Source organism: Panthera pardus, unplaced genomic scaffold (assembly GCF_024362965.1).
Source record: "Panthera pardus isolate Hobbes unplaced genomic scaffold, ASM2436296v1 HiC_scaffold_20, whole genome shotgun sequence".
Lineage (NCBI taxonomy): Eukaryota > Metazoa > Chordata > Mammalia > Carnivora > Felidae > Panthera > Panthera pardus.
Window position 1 is genome coordinate 3,967,462 of NW_026526766.1, and position 23,274 is coordinate 3,990,735.

At 49.5% G+C, this 23,274-nt stretch overlaps 1 protein-coding gene and 1 long non-coding RNA gene across 3 annotated transcripts in view; one reads left to right on the forward strand and one right to left on the reverse strand.

Moving 5' to 3' along the window:
* SYK (spleen associated tyrosine kinase) overlaps positions 1-22,719 on the forward strand; it is an 84,219-nt gene extending 61,500 nt beyond the window's left edge. For both annotated transcript variants that reach the window (XM_019463753.2, XM_019463752.2), the window contains 7 exons: positions 1,112-1,199; positions 2,512-2,689; positions 6,018-6,227; positions 7,368-7,557; positions 14,508-14,648; positions 15,340-15,452; positions 20,876-22,719. In XM_019463753.2, the coding sequence (XP_019319298.1) occupies positions 1,112-1,199; positions 2,512-2,689; positions 6,018-6,227; positions 7,368-7,557; positions 14,508-14,648; positions 15,340-15,452; positions 20,876-20,948 (993 nt within the window). In that variant the 3' untranslated portion in view covers positions 20,949-22,719. The remainder of the gene's footprint in view (positions 1-1,111; positions 1,200-2,511; positions 2,690-6,017; positions 6,228-7,367; positions 7,558-14,507; positions 14,649-15,339; positions 15,453-20,875) is intronic.
* Positions 4,674-15,392, reverse strand: LOC128778541 (uncharacterized). The gene is made up of 2 exons (XR_008424108.1): positions 15,278-15,392; positions 4,674-6,545 (listed from the first exon to the last, which is right to left on the reverse strand). It is a non-coding gene; the product is annotated as an uncharacterized LOC128778541 (long non-coding RNA).
* Positions 22,720-23,274: the final 555 nt, after the last annotated feature.

Here is a 23,274-nt window from a genome sequence, read left to right on the forward strand (position 1 = left end):
CCCCTATTCAAGTCACACCAAAGCAAACCAAAAAAAGAGTTTGAATTGTGATTTTTTTTTCCACGAACCAAATTGACCAATTGACCCTTGTTTTCAGTTGAGGGGGTGGAGGCGGCCAGGAAGACTCAAGATGGAGACTTTCAGGAGGGAAAGTTTATAGGGACGTAAGGAGTAGATCATCCCCACACCCTCTTATTTCATAATGCAAATTAACGCACATCAAATAAATAATAATAAGAGTCGTTGCCATTAATAACGGCCAGCAAACCGTTTTCCGTTACCTGCTCGGAGTACTGGGCAGATTTCCTTTCCTTTGGGTTCGGAGAACAGGTTCCCCCCCCCTGCATGGGGTCTGTGATTATTGTCATTATTAGCAGCACTGGGCTCTGGCCAGCGGCAGCCGCGTCCCCATGGGACCAATAGCTCACTGGCTGGTTGGTGCCCCCCACTCTGGCATCTCCCCCACACATAGCTAGATCTCCCTGGAGGGTAAGATACAGGCAGAAACTAGGACTGTGTAGACGCTTTGGAGTCAGGGAGGGCGTGGAAGCAGCTAGTAGATATTCACAGTTTCTTGTTTTTTAATGTTTATTTATTTTTGAGTTGGGGAGGGGCAGAGAGAGAGAGAGGGAGACACAGAATCCGAAGAAGCTCCAGGCCCTGAGCTGTCAGCACAGAGCCCGACACGGGGCTTGAACTCACAAGCGGTGAGATCGTGACCTGAGCTGAAGTCGGACACTTAACTGACTGAGCCACCCAGGCGCCCCTCAGCGTTTCTTCTTAAATAACTTTAATAGGACATAAAAGTGAAAAGAAAGAGTTGAGCCAGGAAGACAAATCCAGCGGATCTTTTGATAGGCGGAAACGGGATTGAAAAGGGTCTGTGAGCGGGGACCCCATGCGCGAGCTCTGCTTAGCCTTCGCGGGGTCCAAACAGCTGCCCGAAGAATGAGATAAGCCACGTGGTTTTTTTGTCTCTCTTCCTGATTCTTTCGTTTGTCTTCTCTGCGTAAGTTCAAATGTGAGTCTTTGAAACTACAAGTAACTGTGCAGATCAGTCCGACAGAGCACCCGTGAAGGAAAGTGACCTGCTGTCGTCTGTGTGCTTCAGGCCTCCACATCCCAAGGGAGCCGGCCAGAGAGCGCCGTGACCTTCAATCCGTACGAGCCGGACCGCGGGCCCTGGCCCACGGACAGAGGTGAGAAACGCACTCGTGGGTCACCGGCCATTCACCGCACCGCAGTCGCGCCGGCCCGACTTAGCGGTGGCTCAGCGTGGGTGACGCTGCTGGCCGGTGGCCGGTGGCGGGTGTCACCTGCCTGGGACCAATGGTGGGTGTCACCTGCCTGGGACCAATGGTGTTCTGGGGCATGAAGAGGTCTCCGAGGCCTCCCTGTCGGGGACACGGCCTCACGGAAAGCGTTCTTCCATGCTGCTGCCCCAGAAAGGCTCGTCCGGTAACCCCGCCAGTTCACGGCTCTAGGACCGCGTCCTTGGAAGGGTGTGTGTGTCTGTCTACCACCAACACGCTTCAGCAGAAGGGGTGGTGACGCGGGGCTGCTCCGGACGGAAGGGATGTCTGGGTGGCTGGAATTCTAGCCGCACTGAGGGAAGTGCAGGGGCCCTGAGGCCACAGGAGGGCCCAGTTCACGAGGGCACACCACACCCTCCGTGAAGCCCGTAGCCCTCGGCCAGACTGGTCGTCACAAGTGGGAACCCTTTCCGGGTTCTCTGTGTGACTCCAGGTTACGTTTTTATCGGTGAGCTTGGTCAGTCTGTGCATTGCTGCAGAAACAAGCCCCAAACTTAGCAGCTTAAAATGGCTGCGGTTGTCAAAGGGTCTCCTGCGGGTCGGGGGTTTGGGCACGCCGGGCAGGGGGGAGGCCGGGGCGAGGCTGGAGCACGGGGGCTGGCCGGCATCTCGCCCCTGCTTCGTCCAGGGCCCTCCGCGGCCATCTCCTGGCGGGGGCTGGCGTGGGCTTGCTCACAGCGTGGAAAGTGTCCGGACGGCCCGACGCCTCGCGTGGTGTCTGAAGCTCGAGAGCCATGTTTCCAGCCAACAGTGCAGATGGTTCCTGGTCCTTTACAACCTCGCCCGAGTGTATCACAGACGTCCCTTCCCATATATTCTGTTGGTTGACGTTGACACAGTTACAAAAGCCACTGGGGGCCGAGGGGGTGTGACATAGACCTCACCCCTCAGTAGAAGGCGGGTCAGAATTTTTACATGAGGTAGGAAGGCCTCCCTCCGTCATTGCCCCTGGCATTGAAAGACCCTTTCTCTATGCACATTCGTGCAAGAATGGGGTCGGGCCCGGCGGGGAAGAGGGGCTTTTCACTGCCCCCACAACAAACTGGGAGAGACTGTGCTCACTGGCGCCATAACCGCACGAGGTGACCAAGGTCTGGAAAGGGGAGGTGGGGGGAGGGGCAGGAGGCCAGGGCGGGAGATGATGGGAGTTTCACCGGGGGTCCGGCCCCAAGCTTGTGTTTTCCGGACCGCCCTGCAGACGCCCAGAGAGAGGCCTTGCCCATGGACACCGAGGTGTATGAAAGCCCGTATGCGGACCCCGAGGAGATCAGGCCCAAGGAAGTCTACCTGGACCGCAAGCTGCTGACCCTGGAGGACAACGAACTGGGCTCTGGTAACTTCGGGACCGTGAAGAAGGGCTACTACCAGATGAAAAAGTAAGTCATGGCTGCAACACCACCCCGCACGTCCTCCCGCGAGCGGACCTTCTGGGAACCTCCTGTAAATGCACATCCCAAACACAAATACAACCCAGCACAGCTGCATCTGCCTTTGTTAGCAAGTCCATTTGTGTTCATTTCTGGTACAGTTACAATGCAAGCATCCATTGCGTATGGGAGCTACGTAAATACTAATTACCTGTGTTAGTTAGGGTGGCGTGAGCGTGCCTTTTAGAGAATTAGAAGGTAGAAGCAAGCAAAATGTGATAAAAGTAGAACATCATATTTATGCCCCCCAGATACCACTACTGTTAACTAACAATAGTGTGCGTGTGCGTGTGTGTGTGTGTGTGTGTGTGTGTATTCAGTTATTTTATCTTATTTGTTAAATTGTGTCCTATTTCTCTTACCCATAAAATTCCTGTTTACAAATATCATGAGTGAAATGACTTATTTGCTTTTTCCTACATTTTCAAATAACAGCACATGTCATACGATAAATAGAATTGCTGGGTCACTGAGATCGCCGTACGTGACTTGCTCTTTAGAAGGCGTCCCACAGAGACGGTGCAGTAAAGATACTGGTCTGTATGGTCTTTCCAGACACACCGTATCTCTGAATGTGTGTGTTGGCATTAGTGTGTTAACTGATAATCGGGTTTAGCTGTTAGATATGATTTTAAATCGAAGACATTTTATCAATGTTTTTTCTTACGTAAGTAGATTTACATTATTCAAGTGTCAAGAATCTTCAAGTGCGAAAGCACACACAGAAACTCTTGCTTTCAATATCGTTTTGCTGGGTGTGTGTAATCGACTGATATGCTCATTTGAAGATATATGTACGCATATCACAGTTATTTGTGAAATGAATATAAATTACCCTGTATTAAGGCATAAATTTTCTTCACTAGTTTGTGACACATTCCTTGCTTAATCAAATACACGAATTAACATAGGCATAACTATAGAGACATAATTTCAGCTAGAGGATTTGGGGAGAGGAGAGGCCATGTAGGTCAATTTAGGGCAAAATGATGTCTTCACAATAGTGAGTCTTCCAATCAATAAACATAACCCATTTTTCTATTTACGTGGCTCTTGACTTCTCAGGTTTCTCTCAAGCAGGGTTGTTTCATTTTCTATATAGAGTGTAATTTTCTGTGTAGAGTGTTGTTTCCTGTGTAAAGTATAGCTTCCTGTGTTGAGTGTAGTGTCCTGTGTTGAGTGTAGTTTCCTGTGTAGGGTATAGTTGCCTGTGTGGGGTGTTGTTTCCTGTGTGGGGTGTAGTTTCCTCTGTAGGGTGTAGTTTCTGTGTGGGGTGTAGTTTCCTCTATAGGGTGTTGTTTCCTGTGTAGAGTATAGCTTCTTGTGTAGAGTGTAGCTTCCTGTGTGGGTTGTAGTTTTCTGTGTAGGGTGTAGTTTCTGTGTAGGGTATAGTTTCCTGTGTAGCGTTCTTGGATTTCTTCTTGGATTCATTTGGAGGTATTTAGTATTTTAGATGTTAATATATATGCTATAGTTTTTAAAATTTCATTTGCTAATCTCCAGTGTTGCTTGGATGTGGAAATAGAAGCAGTTTCACCTCTTGACTTGATCATCAGCATCCTTGACTGAATTCATCTGTTACCCCTCAAATCATTTCTAGTCATTTATCGGTGTATTCTTTGACCCAAAATGTGTCATCTGTGAATAAAGACAGTTTTATTTCATCCTGTCTAATCCTTATGCTTTGATATTTCTTTCTTGCCTTGTTGTATTAGCCCAGAATTGTGGCTCAATGTTGAATAAAACTGGAAGTAACCTCATTTCTCATTCTTGATTCTGTGAAGGGGGATACTTTAAATATCTCACTATTAGGTTTCTAGCTGCTCTTTATCAGATTAGGAAAGTTTCCATCGGTTCTTACTCTCTGAGAGATTTATTTTTAATCATGAATGTATATTACAGTTTACTGAGCACTTGTTTTCCTCTGCTGAGATGACCTTATGGTTTTTCTCCTTTATTGTGTTTACATGGTGAAGTACACTGATTGATTTTCAAATGTTAAAGCCATCTCTCATTCAGATGTTAAAACCAACAAGATGTGGAACACACACGTCTTGTTTGTGAATTACATACTCATTCTACCTTTTTCATAACTCACTGAATTTAATTTGCTAATACTTCTCTTAGAATATTTGCATTTATGTTCATGAGAGATTTCAGTAGCTTATTTTCCTTGGAATTTCTTTGCCTGGTTTTGGCATCAGGATAATGCTGGCCTCATAAGATGAGTTGGGGGGCTTCCTTCCTCTTTTCTTTTCTTGAGGGGACTGTGGGTGTTTTTTCTTCCTTAAGAAAGGACGGGTTGGGAAGAATCAAGAGATTTTTGCTCTTCATTTTGATCCCTACCTCACGTCATATGCAAACCCAGTTCCACATGGACGGTAGACTGAAATGTGGAAAGGTACAATGATAAAACTATCTAGAAATAACATAGGGAAATATGTCCATGATTGCAGAAGGGCGAGGGATGCTCTTGGGGTGCTGGGGGTGTGTTTGTGTAGGAACTACAGTGTGTGTTCAGTGTGGAAACACTTGTTAAGATCTGCACAGAAGGTGTCTGTGTCTTTCTGAATGTATGTTAGACTTACTCTGTTATTCTCTTATTTTACCTGTTTTGTGGGACAGACCTATTTTTATTCTCCCATTTGGGGGTTCAACCAACGAGGTGTAATTCCTGTGTGGGAATTGTATCATAGAGAAATGCACTTTTCTAAATCCTCCACAGTTAAGTTCCACCCATTTATTTCAGTCCCATTATATCAGAATATTTTCAGGAGGTCAAATGTGACCTATGTGATGTTGTTATGAGAAAATGAAAAACAGTTCATTTTTCACAAACTTGTTGAAGCTTGCTTAAAAGCATCGGTGCCCAGTTTTAAAAAGTGTTTTGTAAACAATGAGCTTGAACAGTGTGTGCTTTTCAATTCTGCATCCAGAAATTCATTTTAAACATATATCAAAGGAACATTGTATTCACATACATTACAGATCACCTGTAGATGGCATAGGAACTCATGCATGTCATGGTTTGTAAGGTTTATTTGAAAGCTACTCATATTCTATAATATTTAGGCTCGGCTTGCTCGGACTGTTCTTCAGCTCCCCCCTTTAAGTAATGAAGGGCGACTCTCTTTGTCTGTAAAGTAGAGAGAATGTGGTTGCAGCTATTTCCAGAACCCCATTTCTAGCAGAGCAGTTACGCCCCGCGGAAGGCAATTACCTAAACCCCGGCCACCTTGAAAACTTTCTTTCTTATGTGTTACGATTTCTTTTGCAGAGTCGTGAAAACGGTGGCTGTGAAGATTCTGAAGAACGAGGCTAACGACCCCGCTCTTAAAGATGAGTTATTAGCGGAAGCCAATGTCATGCAGCAGCTCGATAACCCTTACATCGTGCGCATGATCGGCATCTGTGAAGCCGAGTCCTGGATGCTGGTGATGGAGATGGCGGAACTGGGTCCGCTCAACAAGTATTTACAGCAGAACAGGTAACTTCGCGTAGGCCGGAAGCGTACACTGTGCTGGGGCAAAACCCACCAGCCCAGTGTACGTCATAGCCTGATTTCTCTGGGAAGCTTTGTCTCCTCCCACGCCTTCCCAGCGTTGGCCCACCCTTACGGGGCCTTGAGGGAGGAGGGAAAAGAGCGGTAGTCTTCCGATCAAATGTTCTTTTTGCACTTGTTGTGCTAAGAAAACCTCCAGTCCAACAATTTCGTCTCCTTCATGGTCCTTTGCTCACTCCAAACTGCCCAGTGATAGAATCCGCCATAGAAGCAGGCTCCCCTCGCTGGCAGAACATGCCCTGCCTAGTGAGAGAAATATTGAACATTCATTTTTATTTTTTTAAGTGTATTTACTTTAAGTGATCGGGGGAGGGGCGGGGGGGAGAGAGAGAATCCAGGGAAGCTCCGTGCTGTCAGTGCAGAGCCCAACACGGGGCTCGAACCCACAAACTGTGAGATCATGACCTGAGCCAAAGTTGGAAGCTTAACTGATGGAGCCACCCAGGCGCCCCCAAAATCAACATCTTTAAAGGGGAGATAGTGATGTCTTATGTGTCTGGCTGACCTCTACATTCCTACAAGTAATTCTGAAAATATCTGTTGCTATCAATGCGTTACAACTGTTGGTGGGGTATTCCTGCTGGGCTCATCTACAGCCATTGTTGAAAGGGAGGAACTCACATGGAATAAGTCATACGAGCAGCCACTGACTACTTTGTTCCGTTGGCTACATTGCATTTGTACTCTACTCAGATTGTGTCTTTAATCTGCAGAGAAGGGAGGCGCCGTTAACCTCACTCCGCAGGTAAGAAACGGAGACTCAGTTGGTTTTGTTACCTGTCCCATTTTGGAACAAGGGTTCCAACCGAAGCCTGGCCCTCCATGAGTGGGGGCTGCCCATGCCATTGTGCTACTTCTCACGCAGTTCAAAGCACACCTTGAAAAGCGTACCGGTTCGAGACCAGGACAATGGTGCTCAGCTTTGGGCAGCCATAGATTAACAAGGTTTTTGTCACCAGTTGTTACTCTGACGGACAATAGGCAATGCATGGACCCCTCTGCTTACCTGAGGAACATACTTGAACTACGGTCTGCTATCACTCATGACACATCTGTAACTTTCAGGCACGTCAAGGATAAGAACATCATAGAGCTGGTTCATCAGGTTTCTATGGGAATGAAGTATCTGGAGGAGAGCAATTTTGTGCACAGAGATCTGGCGGCAAGAAACGTCTTGCTGGTTACTCAACACTATGCCAAGATCAGTGATTTTGGACTTTCCAAAGCGCTCCGTGCTGATGAAAACTACTACAAGGTAGGAATAACTTAGCCAGTATTCAAAGCAGCAGGTAGTGAGAATCTGAAATGCAAATGTCTGTGTTCCGGGGGTACGTGGGCAGCTCAGTCCGTTGAGCGTCCCACTCTTGATTTCAGCTCAGGTCGTGATTCCCCAGGTTGTGGGACCGAGCCCTGCATCTTAAGCCCTGCTTAAGATTCTCTCTCTGTCTCTGTCTCTCTTTCTCCCTCTCTTTTCCCTTCCCTCACTCACACTCTCTCTCTCACCCTCTCCCTCTGCCCTTCCCTCACTCATGCTGTCTCTCTCTCTGTCATCCTCCCTCTCAAAAAAAAATAGCTATAGCTACAACAATTTGTTAGCGGATACACAATATTAAAAGATATAACTTATGACACCAAAAAACATAAAATATGATGGGGAGGGACGAAAGGGCAGAATTGTTGCGTACCATCAAAGTGCAGTCATTATCACCTTAAAACCGACTGTTACATTTATAAGATGTTTTGTGTAAGCCTCAATATAATGACAAAGAGCTGAGTTGTGCACATAAGACAGAAGAGAATCTAAGCATACCGCGACAAGAAACCATCCAATCACAAAGGAAGACAACAAGAGAGGAAGGAAAGAACTACAAAACAGCTGGAAAACAATAAGATGGCATTCGTAAGTTCCTAACCTGTCAATAATTATTTTAATGTAAATGGATTAAATTCTCCAATCAAAAATACAGAGTCGCAGAATAAATTTAAAAAACCTACAAGACTCAGCTGCATGCTGCCTACAAGAGAGTCCCTTCAGCTTTAAGGACACACATAAACTCAAGGTGAAGGGATGGGAAAGATACCCCATGAAAATGGAGACCAAAAAGTAGCAGAAGTAACTATATCAGACAGAACGGACTTTAGGCCAAACACCATACCAAGAAACAAAGAAGGTCATCACGTGATAATGGTGAAGTTGACTCTTTACGAGGATACAACAATTTTAAATATGTACGCGTGCGACATTGGAGAACCGTGTGAATATAACCTGAATAAACGAATACTAACAGACCTGGAGGGACAAATAGACAATAGCACAATAATAGTAGGGGGTTTTAATACCCCACTTTTAATGATGGATAGGTCATCCACGCAGAAAATCAATAAGGAAACATTGGACTTGAACTATACTTTAGGCCAAATAGACCCAACAGTAGTCACAGGTGAATTCTACCAAACATTTAAAGGAGAATTATTAATACCAGTCCTTCTCAAACTCATTTTACAAGGCCAACATTACCCTGATCCCAAGGTACCACAAACAAAACTATAGGCCAAAGTCCCTGATGAACACGCACGCAGAAATTATCTATAAAATACTCACAAACTGAGTTCAACAACCCATTGAAAGAATCCTACGCCATGGGCAAGTGGTAATTATCCTTGGATGCAAGAATGGTTTAACATCTTGCAAAACAATAAATGTGATATACTGCATTAATAGAATGAAGGCTAAAAATCCTACGGTCATCTCAATAGATGCAGGAAAAGCATTTGACAAAATTCAGTGTCCTTTCATGATACTTTCAACAAAGTGGATATGGAAGGAATATGCCTCAACACAGTGAAGGCCACATATCACAGGCAAGCAACTAACATCAGTCTCAATGGAAAAAGGTTGAGAGCTTTCCCTCTAAGATCAGGAACAAGACAAGAGTGTCTGCTCACAGCAGTCCTATTCAACATAGTCCTGGAAGTCCTAGCCAGCGCGATCAGGCAAGGAAAATAAATAAAAGCCATCTATACCTAAAAGGTAGAATAGAATCGTCTTTATTTGCAGTTGATGTGATCTTACATAGAGAAAACACTAAAGATTCTACCAAGAAACCATTACAACCCATCAATCAATCCGGTAAAGTACAAGAGACAAAATCAACTTGCAGAAATCGGTTGCATCTCGATGCACCAACAATACACTGTCTGAAAAAGAAATAAAAGCTCATTTACCATTGTATCAAAATAATAAAATACTTAGGAATGAATTTCAATAAGGAAGTAAAAGATCGAAACACTGAAAACTGTAAAATACTGGAAAGAAATTGAAGAAGGCAAATAAAATGAAAAGATGTCCTCCACTCATGGATTGAGAGTTAATATTGTCCATACTACTCAAAGCCATCTATATGTTTAATGCAAATCCCTATCAGGATTCCAATGGCATTTTTTTTCAGAGATAGAAAAAAAAATTCTGAAATTCATATGGAACCCAAAAGGCCCCAAGTAGCCAAAGCAATCTTGAGAAAGAACAAAGCTGCAGTCATCATGCTCCCTGGTTTCAAACCACACTACAAAGCTATAGTGATCAAAGCAGTATGGTACTGATGTAAATAAAGACACATGGGCCAGTGGGACAGAACCAAGAGCCCAGAGATAACCCTAACATAAAAGCCAACTAATAATACTTGACAAGGGAGCCAAGAATGCTCAGGAAAGGACAGTCTCTTCAGTAATAAATGGTGCTGGTAAAACTGGATGTTCGCATGCAAAAGGAGGAAATTGGACCCCTATATCGTACCACTCACAAAAATTAACTCAAAATGGATGAAGGACTCAAACATAAGAGCTGAAACCACAAAAGTCCTAGAAGAAAACATATGAAAAATGCTTCTTGACATTGGTCTTGGCAATGAATTTTTTGGATAGGACACCAGAAGTCCAAGCAACGAAAGCAGAAATCAAATAATGAGATTATGTCAATTTAAAAAGTTGTACAGGGGCGCCTGGGCGGCTCCATTGGTTAAGCGTCTGACTTCAGCTCAGGTCATGATCTCAAGGTCCATGAGTTCGAGCCCCGCGTCGGGCTCTGTGCTGAACTCGAAGCCTGGAGCCTGCTTCAGATTCTGTGTCTCCCTGTCTCTGACCCTCCCCCGTTCATGCTCTGTCTCTCTCTGTCTCAAGAGTAAATAAACATTAAAAATTAAAAAAAAAAAAAAGTTGTTGTACAACAAAAGAAACAACAGAGTGAAAGTCAACCAATGGAATGAGAGAAAATATTTGCAAACCAAGGGGTAAATATTGAAAATCTATAAGGAATTCGTATAATCAATAGCAAAAAAGTACAATAAAATGAAAATCATATTTTAAAATGCACAAAGGACCTGAATAAACATTTTCTATTCTTTTTCTGTATTTCTGTAACCAAAGAGGACATACAAATGGCCAACAGGTACATCTAAAGGATCACAAATCATCAGGGAAATGCAAATCAGAACCACATTGAGATACCACCTGACACCTGTCAGAATGGATATTATCAAAAAAATAAAAAATAACAGGTGTTGGTAAGGATGTGGAGAAAAGGGAACCCTCTTGCACTGTTGGTAGGAATGTCAATTGGTGCAGCCAGTATGGAAAACAGCACGGGGAGCCCTTAAAAAATTAAGACTAGGACTCCCATGTGATCCAACAATCTCACTTCTGTGCATTTATCTGAAAGAAATGAAATCACCATCTAGCAGAGATATCTACACACCGTCATATTTATTGCAGTCATTACATACAATAGGCAAGATAAAGAAACAACCTAAATATCAAACAATGGATGAATGGATCAAGAAGACGTGATGTGGTGTGCGTGTGTGTGTGTGTGTGTGTGTGTTGGTTTAAAATACAGACAACCACATGGGATACGTCAACCATAACAAAAGGAGGAAACCTGCTATTTGCAACAACACGTCCGGTCCTCGAGGGCATCATGCTGAGTGATAAGCCAAACAGAGAAAGAGAAATACTGCATGCTTTCACTTATATGTGGAATTTAAAAGCCAAACTCACAGAAAACAGTAGATTCTGGTTGTCCGGGACTGGGGGGCAGAGGAGAAGAGAAGATGGCAGTCACAGAACGTAAACTTTTAGTTGTCAGAGGAATAAATTCTGGGGGTCTGTGCTTGGTATGGTGCCCGCAGCCTGTAGGGCCGTGCTATATATATACGTGGAAGTTGCTACTAGAATAGATCTTGCATGGTCTCCCCACAACAACAAGCAATGGTAATTTTGTCAGATGAAGGATGTGCTAAGTAACCTTACTCTGGTAAACATCTTGCAATACCTGTGTGGCTCAGTCACCGTAGCGTGCACGTTAGAAGCGGCACGGAGATCACGCACTCCTGAAAAGACGGAGACAAGGACCATTTCTTTGAGAAGACAGGGTGAAATGGAACAGAATCGAGAGCTAAACAACGTTACAGAGAAATGATACTAATGGAAGCACATCTGTGCGTGGCAACGTGACCTTGCGCTGAACACAAATGCCCTTTGATCCTGCAGCTCTGCCCTGCACAGGGCACAGATACACACGGCCAGTAATGTTCGTTCTAGGATGACGTGTAATAGCAAACATCAGGAAACTGCCTCATGGTCTCTCGGTAGGAGGCTGGTTACATCAGTCATAGTAGATTTATAGGAGGCATGCAATTAACTCTTCTAAAAGTGACTATTTGTGCGTGCTGGCGTGGAAATATATCTACAACACGTGCTTGAGCAGCACCATTAAAAAATAAAGTGCGGGGCGCCTGGGTGGCTCAGATGGTTGGGCAATCGACTTCGGCTCAGGTCATGATCTCGCAGCTTGTGAGTTCGAGCCCCGCATCCGGCTCTGTGCTAACAGCTCAGAGCCTGGAGCCTGCTTCGGATTCTGTGTCTCTCCCCTCTGTCTAACCCTCCCCTGCTCACGCTCTGTGTCTCTCTGTCTCTCAATAATAAATAAACATTAAAAAAAATTAAAAATAAATAAATAAATAAAATAAAGTGCAAAACATACGCTCCTAGCTTTTCCACCTCCAAAAACGTATATATTCCCTCTCTGTACTCGTATATAGATTTTTCTGGTAAGATTCAGGACAAACTACCAAACACGGCCGTCTCCGTGGATGAGGATTTGGAGTTGGTGGAGAGAGATTTACCTTTTTGATGTATGTAGGATTTGTCAAAGGGTTTCCTTTGTATCACCTCAAAATTAAAATTAAAACCAAAATAACACACGAGTATATTGTTCACAACGTTTGAAGTCAGAATCTAAAAATAATGCATAACATGATTGAGATGGAAGTGTAATCAGTGTGTTTAGAGACGGGCCATGGTATCCGTGCTCTCAGGCCGATGTTCCCAGGCTGTCCCCTCTCAACCCACCACCTCCCTCCCCACAAGGGTGCTTGTGACGGTTCTGTCCACAGGACGTAGCAGAACTTTCGTGTACCAGACCCCAAGCCCTAGAGTAAAGGGTTTCGCTGGGCACGATTCTGATCTCTTTACTACCACTTGCTTTTTTATTTTATTTTTTTATTGTTTATTTTTGAGAGAGAGAGAGTGTGTATGTAAGCAGGGGAGGGACAGAGAGAGAGGGAGACACAGAATCCGAAGCAGGCTCCAGGCTCTGAGCTGTCAGCACAGAGCCCGATGTATGGCTCGAACTCACGAGCCGTGAGATCATGACCTGAGTCGAAGTTGGACACTTAACCGACTGAGCCACCCAAGTGCCCCTACCACTTGCTTTTTGAAATTAGAAAGTTTAAAGCATTTTGGGGGTGCCTGGCTGGCTTAGTCAGTGGAACATGCAACTCTTGATATCAGGCTTATGAGTTCAAGCCCCACGTTGGGTGTAGAGATTACTTAAAAATAAAATCTTTTTTTAAAAAAAGTTTAAAACAGATTTTAAGCAATACTTGCAATCTGTAACAAAATAATTAATGTCGGCCTAAAATCATGGACAGAAACACAGTGACAGTTAAAGATGCTACGGCCCAGTATTTCTTGGAGCATGACCATGGGATCTTGATGCTTGACTCTTTGCATGTTGCAACAAGCTCCATGAAATATGAGTCACCCAGGAAGAGGTGAGAGAAAAAAGACAAAAAGGTACAAGAAATACGGTCTGAATCTTAAAAATATGTACTTAAATCTAGGGGCGCTTGGGTGGTTCAGTCAGTTAAGTGTCTGACTTCGGCTCAGGTCATGATCTCACCATTCGTGGGTTTGAGCCCCGCATCGGGCTCTGTGCTGACAGCTCAGAGCCTGGAGCCTGCCTCGGATTCTGTGTCTCCCCCTCTCTCTGCCCCTCCCCTGCTCGTGCTCTCTCTCTCTTTCTGTCACAAAAATAAACATTAAAAAATATTAATATTTATTTAAATCTTAAAAATTTAAGATTTAGTCATAGTTTTAAGATTCAGACCAAATACATACATGCAAACATGCACACAGCATTTGGGGAGTCATTTTCTTCTTTTCTTCTTTCTTTTTCTTTCTTTCCTTCCTTCCTTTGTTCTTTCCTTCCTTCCTTTCTGAGACAGACAGAGCATGAGCAGGGGAGGGGCAGAGAGAAAGAGAGAGAGACAGACAGAATCTGAAGCAGGTTCCAGGCTCTGAGCTGGCAGCACAGACCCTGACGGGGAGCTTGAACTCACGAACCACGAGACCATGACCTGAACTTAACTGACTGAGCACCCAGGCGCCCTATTCTTGTTTTTCTCAACGGTGGTTAATACACATAACCTAAATTTGACCATCGTAACCGTTTTTAAGTGTAATGTTAAGCACATTCCCTGCGGTTACAACCTCTGTCCAGAATTCTCATCTTCCCAGACTGGAACTTGGTCCTCATTAGGCCCTGGCCACAGTTACTGCACTTTCTGTCTGTGAGTGGGAGCCCTCTAGGGGCCTCGGGGGTGCTTTCACGCAGTATTTGCACCTTAGTAACTTGACCGGGCTTGTTTTACTGAGGATAATGTCCTCGGGGTCCACCCCTGTTGTATCATGTGCTAGAATTCCCTTCCTTTTTAAGGCCCAGTGACTTTCCACCATAGGAATGTCGACATGTTGTTTATCCGTTCCTCCGGCGGTGGACCCCAGGCGGGCTCCCGCCTTTTGCTGCCATGAACGGGGGTGCCTGCGATCCTGTCATTAACGGAGTGCCCCCATCTGCTTTGCCCGCAGGCCCAGACCCACGGGAAGTGGCCGGTCAAGTGGTACGCCCCCGAATGCATCAACTACTACAAGTTCTCCAGCAAGAGTGACGTCTGGAGCTTCGGCGTGTTGATGTGGGAGGCGTTCTCCTACGGGCAGAAGCCGTACCGGGTGAGCTGCCGCGGCTGCACTGAGCCATCACAACAGATCAGACAGATCAGCCACACGCTATTGCCATGGGACCCATTTGGAAAATCATAAAATCTGGGCACCCTTTCTGAGTCTGGCACGACCTTTTTGCCAGTGAGCCATTAACAGGACCTCAGTTTTGTTCTAAGTTGAAGAGGCAGTATTTGATAATAACTGAACAGTGTATGTGTTTTTCATGACGCATTACACCTGTGCATAAAACAGACCCAAATCAATATTCATTAGAGTTGAAATAGAAATGATGGCAATTTCCATGATTACATTTGCAGTCCAGTTAAATATTTTAGTTGTTGTTTTTTTGTTGTTTTTTTTTTTTAATCCGAATGGATACATCTCAAAAAGGGTCCATGTGCTGGAACACAGCTTGATGAATTTTCACAAATGGGATGTGCTCATGAAACCAGAGCCCAGGCGATGAAACAGAACAGAACCCCTCACCCCCCGGTTCCCCTTGCACATACAAGCTGTCCCCCAAGGGTCACCCCATCTGATGTCTAGATCCTGGGTTAGGAGCTCCTGTTTTTGTACTTTTTCTAAGTGAAATCGCGCAGTGTGTACTTTTGTTTCTCTGGGGCGGGGGTAGGACCTACCTGCTGTTTTGTTGTACTCAACACCACGTTTACCAAGCTCGGGTATGTTCTGCGTGTTTCAGGGCATGAAGGGAAGTGAGGTTTCGGCCATGCTGGAGAAAGGAGAGAGAATGGGGTGCCCCACGGGGTGTCCAAGGGAGATGTACGAGCTGATGAAGCTGTGCTGGACGTATGAGTGAGTACTCGCACGCCCTGCGGTTTGCGCAAATGCCCTGGGGCAAATGGGAGGCACCGAAAAGAAGCACCGCCTCCCAACTAGGGACCTGCTTCCTTCTGAACCGAGCACGGTGGGGGTGGCTTGCTTCCTGGATCGTGCACTTGTATTCTTTGTTCTAAAGAGTAAGTTTAGGCAGTTGCTGTCATCCAGGGGGTCAGAATTTAAACGTAGATAATACCAGCTGGGGGTGGGGGTGGTCACCGCAGAAGGATGTCGGTGGAAGTCTGGGCTGGTGCCGCGTGCCACAGTGGGTGGCAGAGGGGCTCAGTGGGGACAATGTTGCACTCGCCTGGTTCCTGACCACCTTCATTAGTGAGGCAAGACCATGGGTGTTGTCCAGGTCACGGGTGGATGGGCCGAGGGAGCCCTTCCCCGGAAGTGACTCAGACCTTGCAAAGTGGCCTGAGTCTGCCGAGTGCGTCCTGCGTCCTGCCTGGAGGACCACAGGTGACGTTGTAGGCAGCTCAGCAGGGAGAGAAGCGCATCACGCCTGAGAATCAGGAAGTGGCCCTTGACCTTGCCCACAGGGGCGGCCTGTGAGTGGGTCGTGGGGAAACCGCGAACCGTGGCCCCCGTGTCTCTGGCCCTCGCAGCCCAGACACGATGCGGGTCCACGATGCAGAGGAGCTCACGTACCTGCCACGGGCTTTACCACCTCAGGGTCAGACCTGCTCCCAGATACCCGGCTGATGTTGAGGGATGTTCCAAGTGCTTTCGAATGCCACCTGGGGTTCTCTACCTCCCGGGAGCATCATCTGCCGCATTGGGAGTGGAAGGAATGCCGTCGTTCTCTGGAAGTGACCCAGGGGCGGCCCCGAAGGGAGAGGGCGGAGGTCTCCCAGCCTGCTGCTGCGGACACCGTGCAGGGGAAGGGCCTCTGGCGGAGGCCCGATGAGGCCGCTGGGAACGGCGCAGGCTTGTCCTGGCTTCCGGTGCACCCCGCTGGGCTGTGGGGACCCCACAGGCTGCGAGGATCCGCTGGGAGCTGACGCCCAGGTCGGAAACGAGCTCACTGCGGCCTTCCTCCATGCACTCGTCCCAGCCTCTGGCCTAAGCGACCTCTCCATCCCGGGGACGCTGGGTCAGGTGACCCCCAGCCACAGTCCGAGGCCTCGGGTCAGGCGCAGCCGTGGGGAGGGCACTTGGTAGAAGGGGGCATTTCCCGGATGTGCTCTCCCTCCTGCCTGGGCCTTCCTGTGGAAGCGTTCACTTCCTCGGGGAAGAACACCCTTTAAGTGATTCTGAGACAAATGGAAAAGCCTCAAATTTGGATAAACTCGCAGGGCGATGGTTGAAGTGAGCATTGTGGCATTTGCTAATGCTGATGCCTTCATTTCTGTCGGTCGTCCCGTGTGTTGCCAGTAAGGAGTAGAGGGGTGGGTGGGAGGGATCAGGACGGGTGCGGGCTTGGGGGATGTGCCCAGCAGGGTGAGCGAGGCAGGCGGACGTCCAGCTTGGCTCCGGGGTCCCCTCAGCACTGGGCGTGTGGCTCCTGTGACCCAGGCATCAGGGGCAGGCGATGCTCTGTCCCCGCTGGACACCTGCACACGTACAGCCGCTCGCATGGTCTCTGCCGGTTGGTCCACGGAGGGAGGACGTGCAGGGAGACAGCTGTCCTGGGAACTCACCGGAGCCGTGACAAAGGGAGTCCTGTTCTCTCGGAGGGCTCGACCCCCCAGTGTCCGTGCTCACCTAGAGGTTTCAGGAGGGTGTGAGTGAGGCCGACGCGCAGGGATGTCTCGTCCCCATCACTCCGATCCCCGCGTGCTCTCTGGTGAGACCCACGTCGCCCGGAACCAGCCCCAGTATCAGCCGAGTGACGGGAGTGATGACCGCCCACAGCCTGAAATTAGAAATGACTCCTCATCGGTCTTTGATTGCTTTTCCAACAAAGCTATGTTTCTGAAGGTTGGAGTGTTTCTAGCAGTGATTTGAAACAGGGCAGGGGGTGGGGGTGGGGGCAGGTGATGATCAGAGGCTCAGTCTGAATGTCAGCAGTACCTGAACGGAAAGGCACCGTTTCCTTGGGTGTGGCTCCAGGAGCGGGTCTGGCTACCCCCGGGGAGACGCCTGCCCCCGGCCGCCAGCATCTCTGTTCACCTGGCTGTCCCCTGGGCTCCATGGTGTGTCTGGGGTGGGGAACCGAACCCTGAGTAGGCGGACATCCCCCCCCAGCCCTCCTGCTTTGCAGAGGCGGGTGGGGTGCTCAGAGAGGTACCTGCAGAGGTCACGCTGGGGGCCTGGGTGCACTGTGGAAACCAGGGAGGACACACGGGGAGCGGGGCTGGGGCCTTCAGCTAGAAGGGTTTCACAGACTCCTTGCAGGTCCTGTACGTAGAGATGCCAGGGGGGAAAGGCCTGCTGAATCGGGAGAAGTTGGGGCTCTTCACGCTGAAAAACAGGGCGGCGGCCTAATGGAGAAAAGCCTGGGACATTTAGGATGTCTGAGGTCGGGAATGATCTAGATGGAGCCCCAAGTGCTGCTTAAAGATCAGCAAACACGAGCAACAGGGCGACATTGCCCAGACCATCCTTGTCCCTGGTCCTAGTTCTGCTCAGGGCCAAGTCCATTCCCTCTGAGTGCCCCCTCCCCTGAGAGCTCCCTCCCCTGAGTGCCCCCTCCCCTGAGTGCCCCCTCCCCTGAGTGCCCCCTCCCCTGAGAGCTCTCTCCAGAGCCTCCCACCCCTAAGAGCCCCCTCCCTTGAGCGCCCCCTCCCCTGAGAGTCCCCTCCCCTGAGAGCCCCCTCCTCTGAGCGCCCCCTCCAGAGCCCTCCTCCCCTAAGATTCCTCTCCCCTGAGAGTCCCCTCCCCTGAGAGTCTCCACCCCTGACAGCCCCCTCCTCTGAGCGTCCCCTCCCCTGAGAGCCCCCCTCCCCTGAGCACCCAGGTGTTCACGTGGCCACTCTCCCCACTGGAGGTGCCGTGTGCAAGCCTCCCTCCCAGCACCAGGCAGGGGGTCAGCAGGCCTCAGGGAAAGCCCAGCCCCTGCTGGAGCCTGCAGTTGAAGAGAGGGGCGAACAGGCTGCAGGTAAGCCACAAAATTAGTGCGTTCTGTTGTGTGTTCGCAGAAGGGGATGAGTCCGATGGCCTTTCAGGGCTGAGGACACAGCCCAGGGGGACCACACAGGGAACACATGTATGCGGGTGCTTACTCATAGAAGGAGCAGGTGCTTGGAGGCACAGAGGCTCATGGAGCTTCCAGAACTTGGTGGAGTCGGTGAAGTGAATACAAACGAGCCCTGTACATTCTCCAGGCTTTTTGAGGCTTTTTTGTTTCCATTCTTTCCTCTGTTCTAAACAGTCAGCTACCTTCACCAGTGTGGCTGATAGACTTGTAGATAGATAGATAAATAGATAGATAGATAGATAGATAGATGATAGATAGATACATAGATGATATATGGATAGACACATACATGATAGATAGATCTAGATGGATGGATGGATATTGGAGGGATGGACAGACTGATGATGGACAAGGATGGCTGATAGAAAATGAGTCAATCAGTACATGACAGATGGATAGAGACGGATGATGGATAGGTAGAGAGGACACTTGTATATATCTGTACACGCTTGGACACTTATCACTGACACACCTTTGACCACCCTCCACGTACACACCGGTTGACACTTTCCGGGGTGGTTACTACTCTGGGCCGGGGGGAGCACGGGCTGTCGCGAGGCAGACAAGCCACAAATCCACCCCATGTAAGCATGTGGTTGCGTATTTGATAGGTGCTGTGCGGCCCCCGTGGGAGGTTGTGGGACCATCTTTCTGCTAGAGATCCACAGTGGCCTCTGTTAGGGAGTGGAGTTCTGGACGGCAGGATGAGGGGCAGGGGCGCAGGCAACGAGGAAAGAGGGGCCCCTGGCACGAGGGCCCGAGTACAGAAAGCACCCCGAGGCCTGGGGAAGCCGATGCGGGCAGGCGGGGACAGACGGGAAGCTGGCACACGTACAGGACGCTTGGCCACACTTGCTGAAGCCCCACATCATCCTTACTCCTTGGGGCGGCCTCTCCCACAGTGTAGAAGAGAGATCTACAGCCTGAGCAGGTGTCTGCGGAGGGCCAGCCTGTAGCCCTGCATCGCTTCCTTTGCTTGATGCCCGGCTGCTGGGTGGATGAAACCCCCAGAGAAAGATTCAAAGGGGGCTCTGTGCATCTGGGCCCCCATACTTGCAGCGGAATGTTCTGTTTTGCAAAGGTGATGAGGTTGTGCTCTTAGACTCTAGAAGGAGGGAGGCTGTCTGTCTGTCTGTCTAGACACAGGTCTCACACATGCTCCTGCACCCGGGCTTGGCCACCACCCCATCCTGAACACAGCCTGGTGGCCAGAGGCATGACCCCCCCCATGAAGCCCGAGATGGCCTGTGTCCCCAGCTATGACCACAGACTGCTGATAAGTCCCAGCAGGTCATTATGGTTTTTCCTGGCTCTTAAAAGCTGCAAGCGAAACCATTTACGTCGATGCCGTTTGACAAAACCCATTTCGGTTCTGTAGAAACCACTCTCCCTACAGTGGAGAGTGATTCTGGGTCCCCGTGAGCCTGCCCCCCGGCCCCTGTCGGACCTGGAGCAGGTGACAGTTTCAATGTGGACACTTCACCCAGTTTAACCTCAAGCTCTGTTTCCCTTACCGGGCAAACTTACCTGCTGGCATTATAGCCAAAAATCTTGCGATACGAGCAAAATCACTTCCACACCGGGATAGATTCTCAAGAGTTTTGAGAACTACTTGCTTCCGGCTGATCCTGTCATACTGGAGAGAGCGGAGGAGTCTCTACACGTTTGTCATATTGGAGAAAGCAGAGGAGAAGTTACAAATGGTTAGCTCGTCATTTACTGAGGTCATTTCCCATCCTCAGCAGTGACCCAGAAGTTCGCCTTGCGGGTTTGTGACCGTCAGTGCCCGCGTCTTTGGCTTTGAGTTTAATATGAACCCATATCATCCCACGGTCCCAAAAAGCCCAGAGCCATCCGATGGGGGCAGGGGGAGAGCTTAAATTGTGTCCATTTTTAGCAAGATTATGAGTCCAACTTGAAATATAGGTCTTCAGCCCGTTGACCCACTAAGTATTTTTAGGCACGTCCTATTTTGCTGGATCACAGGTCTCTGAACTGGAGGCGAAAGATCTCGGCTCCCCGTGCAAAACGTCTCCAACTTGAAGGTGGACACGAGTCACCTGGGGATCGGGTCCTGCAGGCCACGTGGGCCTGACTGTATTCCGCCAGGGGCTCCTGGTCCCCGGGTGCGGGAAGCAGGGACGCGCAGGCTCTGGAGGAACCAGCAGGGGGCGCAGCCACCTCCACTCCACCTGCCGGAGGGGCTTTTGCCACAGCGCGTGGAGGGACAATAATGTGCATCTTCCCTTTCCAGGGTGGAGAACAGGCCCGGATTCGCAGCCGTGGAACTGCGTCTACGCAATTATTACTATGACGTGGTCAACTAACGGCCCCACGCCCTCCGTGGCCGCCTTGGGAGCAGACAAGGGGTCACAGCAAAGCCAGCCCAGTGCGTGGATTTCGAGAGTTTCCACCTGCGTCTGCTGCCAGGGGAGCCGGCCTCGTGTAGAGCACGCCTGTGACCGTTGTCCCCAAAGCCTGTCCCAGAACACACCCTCCACAAAGCAGCCCCTCCCAGGAGAGCCCAGGAAGAAGGACAGCAGGGTCAGAGGGCCCGGGGAAGGATCCCTTTGTGTTTCTTGTCTGCGCAGTGTGATTTCGTGGCAGGTTACGTTCAGGATCTGTTTCTGCATCGGAAGATCTGGCAGCCTGGAGGCGTCCCGTGTGCCGTTCTCCGCGGCCAGGGGTGCGGCTGGCCTTGCCGTCTGCGGTGGAGGGAAGGGGAGCAGAGGGGAGCTGGCTGCCTCCAGAACTTGGCTCCGACCGGTCGAAAGATGGAAGGAGCCCTGCCACCGAAAAGCTGCCCTGGTGACACAAGTCCTTTGAGGCTGAAAAAACAAAATCCAAGCATGTAGCCAGTTAAAGGGGATAAAACGTTTGGAGACTGCATTCGCTCTGTGTGATCTCAGACGGAAGACGCACACCTGCGTGGACAAGGGGGCTCTCGGCACGGACCGGCTTGGCTTCCTTTCCCCTGAAACAGCCTCTCTCCCGCATACTCTCCCAAGACCGTGCTTTCAGGGGACCAGTAAATAAAAGTCGTGCAGGCGGTGGAGGGCCGTGATGTCTGTCACCGCGGGCCTGAGCGAGGACAGACAGCAGGACGCCACGGGTCCTCATCTCCTGAGTGAGGTCCGGGCTCCCCTCCGCCAGAGAGAGGGTGTCGCCAGAGTTCCCCAGCCCTTTCTGTGTTCACAGCAGGGGGGACCAGCTGGTGGCCAAGGCCCTCTAAGCGCGAGCCTCCTAAGAGTGTGTTAATTCCTAATAAAGCCGCAGACCCTGACCCTCACCACAAGTATGCCTGAGTGTGACTTTGGGTTGAAGGTGCGAGACGAGGCATTCTCTGCTAGTTCCCTAGGCTTAGTGAACCCCTGAGCAGGGTTTGGGCTTACACAAGTCACTGGCCCACATATACCAGTAAAGTTAGGATTAGCTGTCATGGGCTGGATGACGCGGGGTGACATCTGGACCAGAGGCCCCGGCGCTGAGCTGCGGGTACCCTTCAGGTGCCGGAGCGTGTCTGTCGCGGGGCCGCACGTGGAAGGCTCGGTGACGTGAGCTAAGTCTGGAGGGGAAGGACTACTCACCGTGCGTCTGCCCTGCCACAGGGTCACGCGCACTCCCTGTGCCTTTACCTGGGGGCCCTTGTTTAGCGGGAACAGAGGGGCCTCACGGACGGAGGACAGACAGCCTGTTCTGGCCAGAACCATTTGCTGACGCCGTGGACACCGCGTTCCCCCACGGCGGGACTGAGGTTTCCGGAAACGATTACTCGTTTCTCCTCTGAGCGCGTCCCCACACGGGCTGTCACCAGCCTTGGTGGCGACTTCACCTCGTCCCCTGCCCGGCGGCCGCAGCTCCGTCCGGATCTGCACGTGTGGAGGTGCCTGCTGGGCTCTCGGGCCCCGTCGCCCCGCAGAGCACACTCGACCGGATCATCAGTCTTCTTCCTCCATCTCAAGAACTGCTTTTTGTCACTGGACTTTTTAACTGTGATTTTTTTTTTAAATAAAAGTTTTAAATTGGTTTGATGATTCTTTTCGTGGATGTTACTGGAATGTGGTAGGATGCACTCTCAAATAAACTGTTAAACAGCAACTCTGTGTGTGTGTGTGTGTGTGTGTTTTCTTGTGAAGTTCCCAGTTGCGTCCCGGAAGGATGGACACACACAGAATCCTCGGACGGGTCTGTGAGCTTGTGCTACAGATGCCTGCCAAGGGGGCCCTGGCCAGCCGTGACGGTGCTCGTGGGTTCCACGCACGGAGGGCCTGACCCTGACCCAGAAGTCCCGGCGGGTGCCAAAGCAGCGCTCCGGGGTCGCGAGCTCTGTCTTTGTGAAGATTGCTGAGGGAGCACCGGGGGAGCCGAGGAGGGGATTCCAGAGCCCTCATCTCCACCTGTTTTCTCCAGGGTGTCACACGCTCACACACTCCCGTACACAAGCATGCACACCACATACACGCCTACACGCTGCTCACATTACATGTGCGCACACTCATGTGCACGTGCACACCATGTACACACCTACACACAGCTCACATTACACGTGAGCCTCATACGTGCACGTGCACACCACGTACGTGTCCACACACCGCTCACATGTACACAGCACGCGCCTCCTATGTGCACATGCACGCCTTGTACACGCCTACA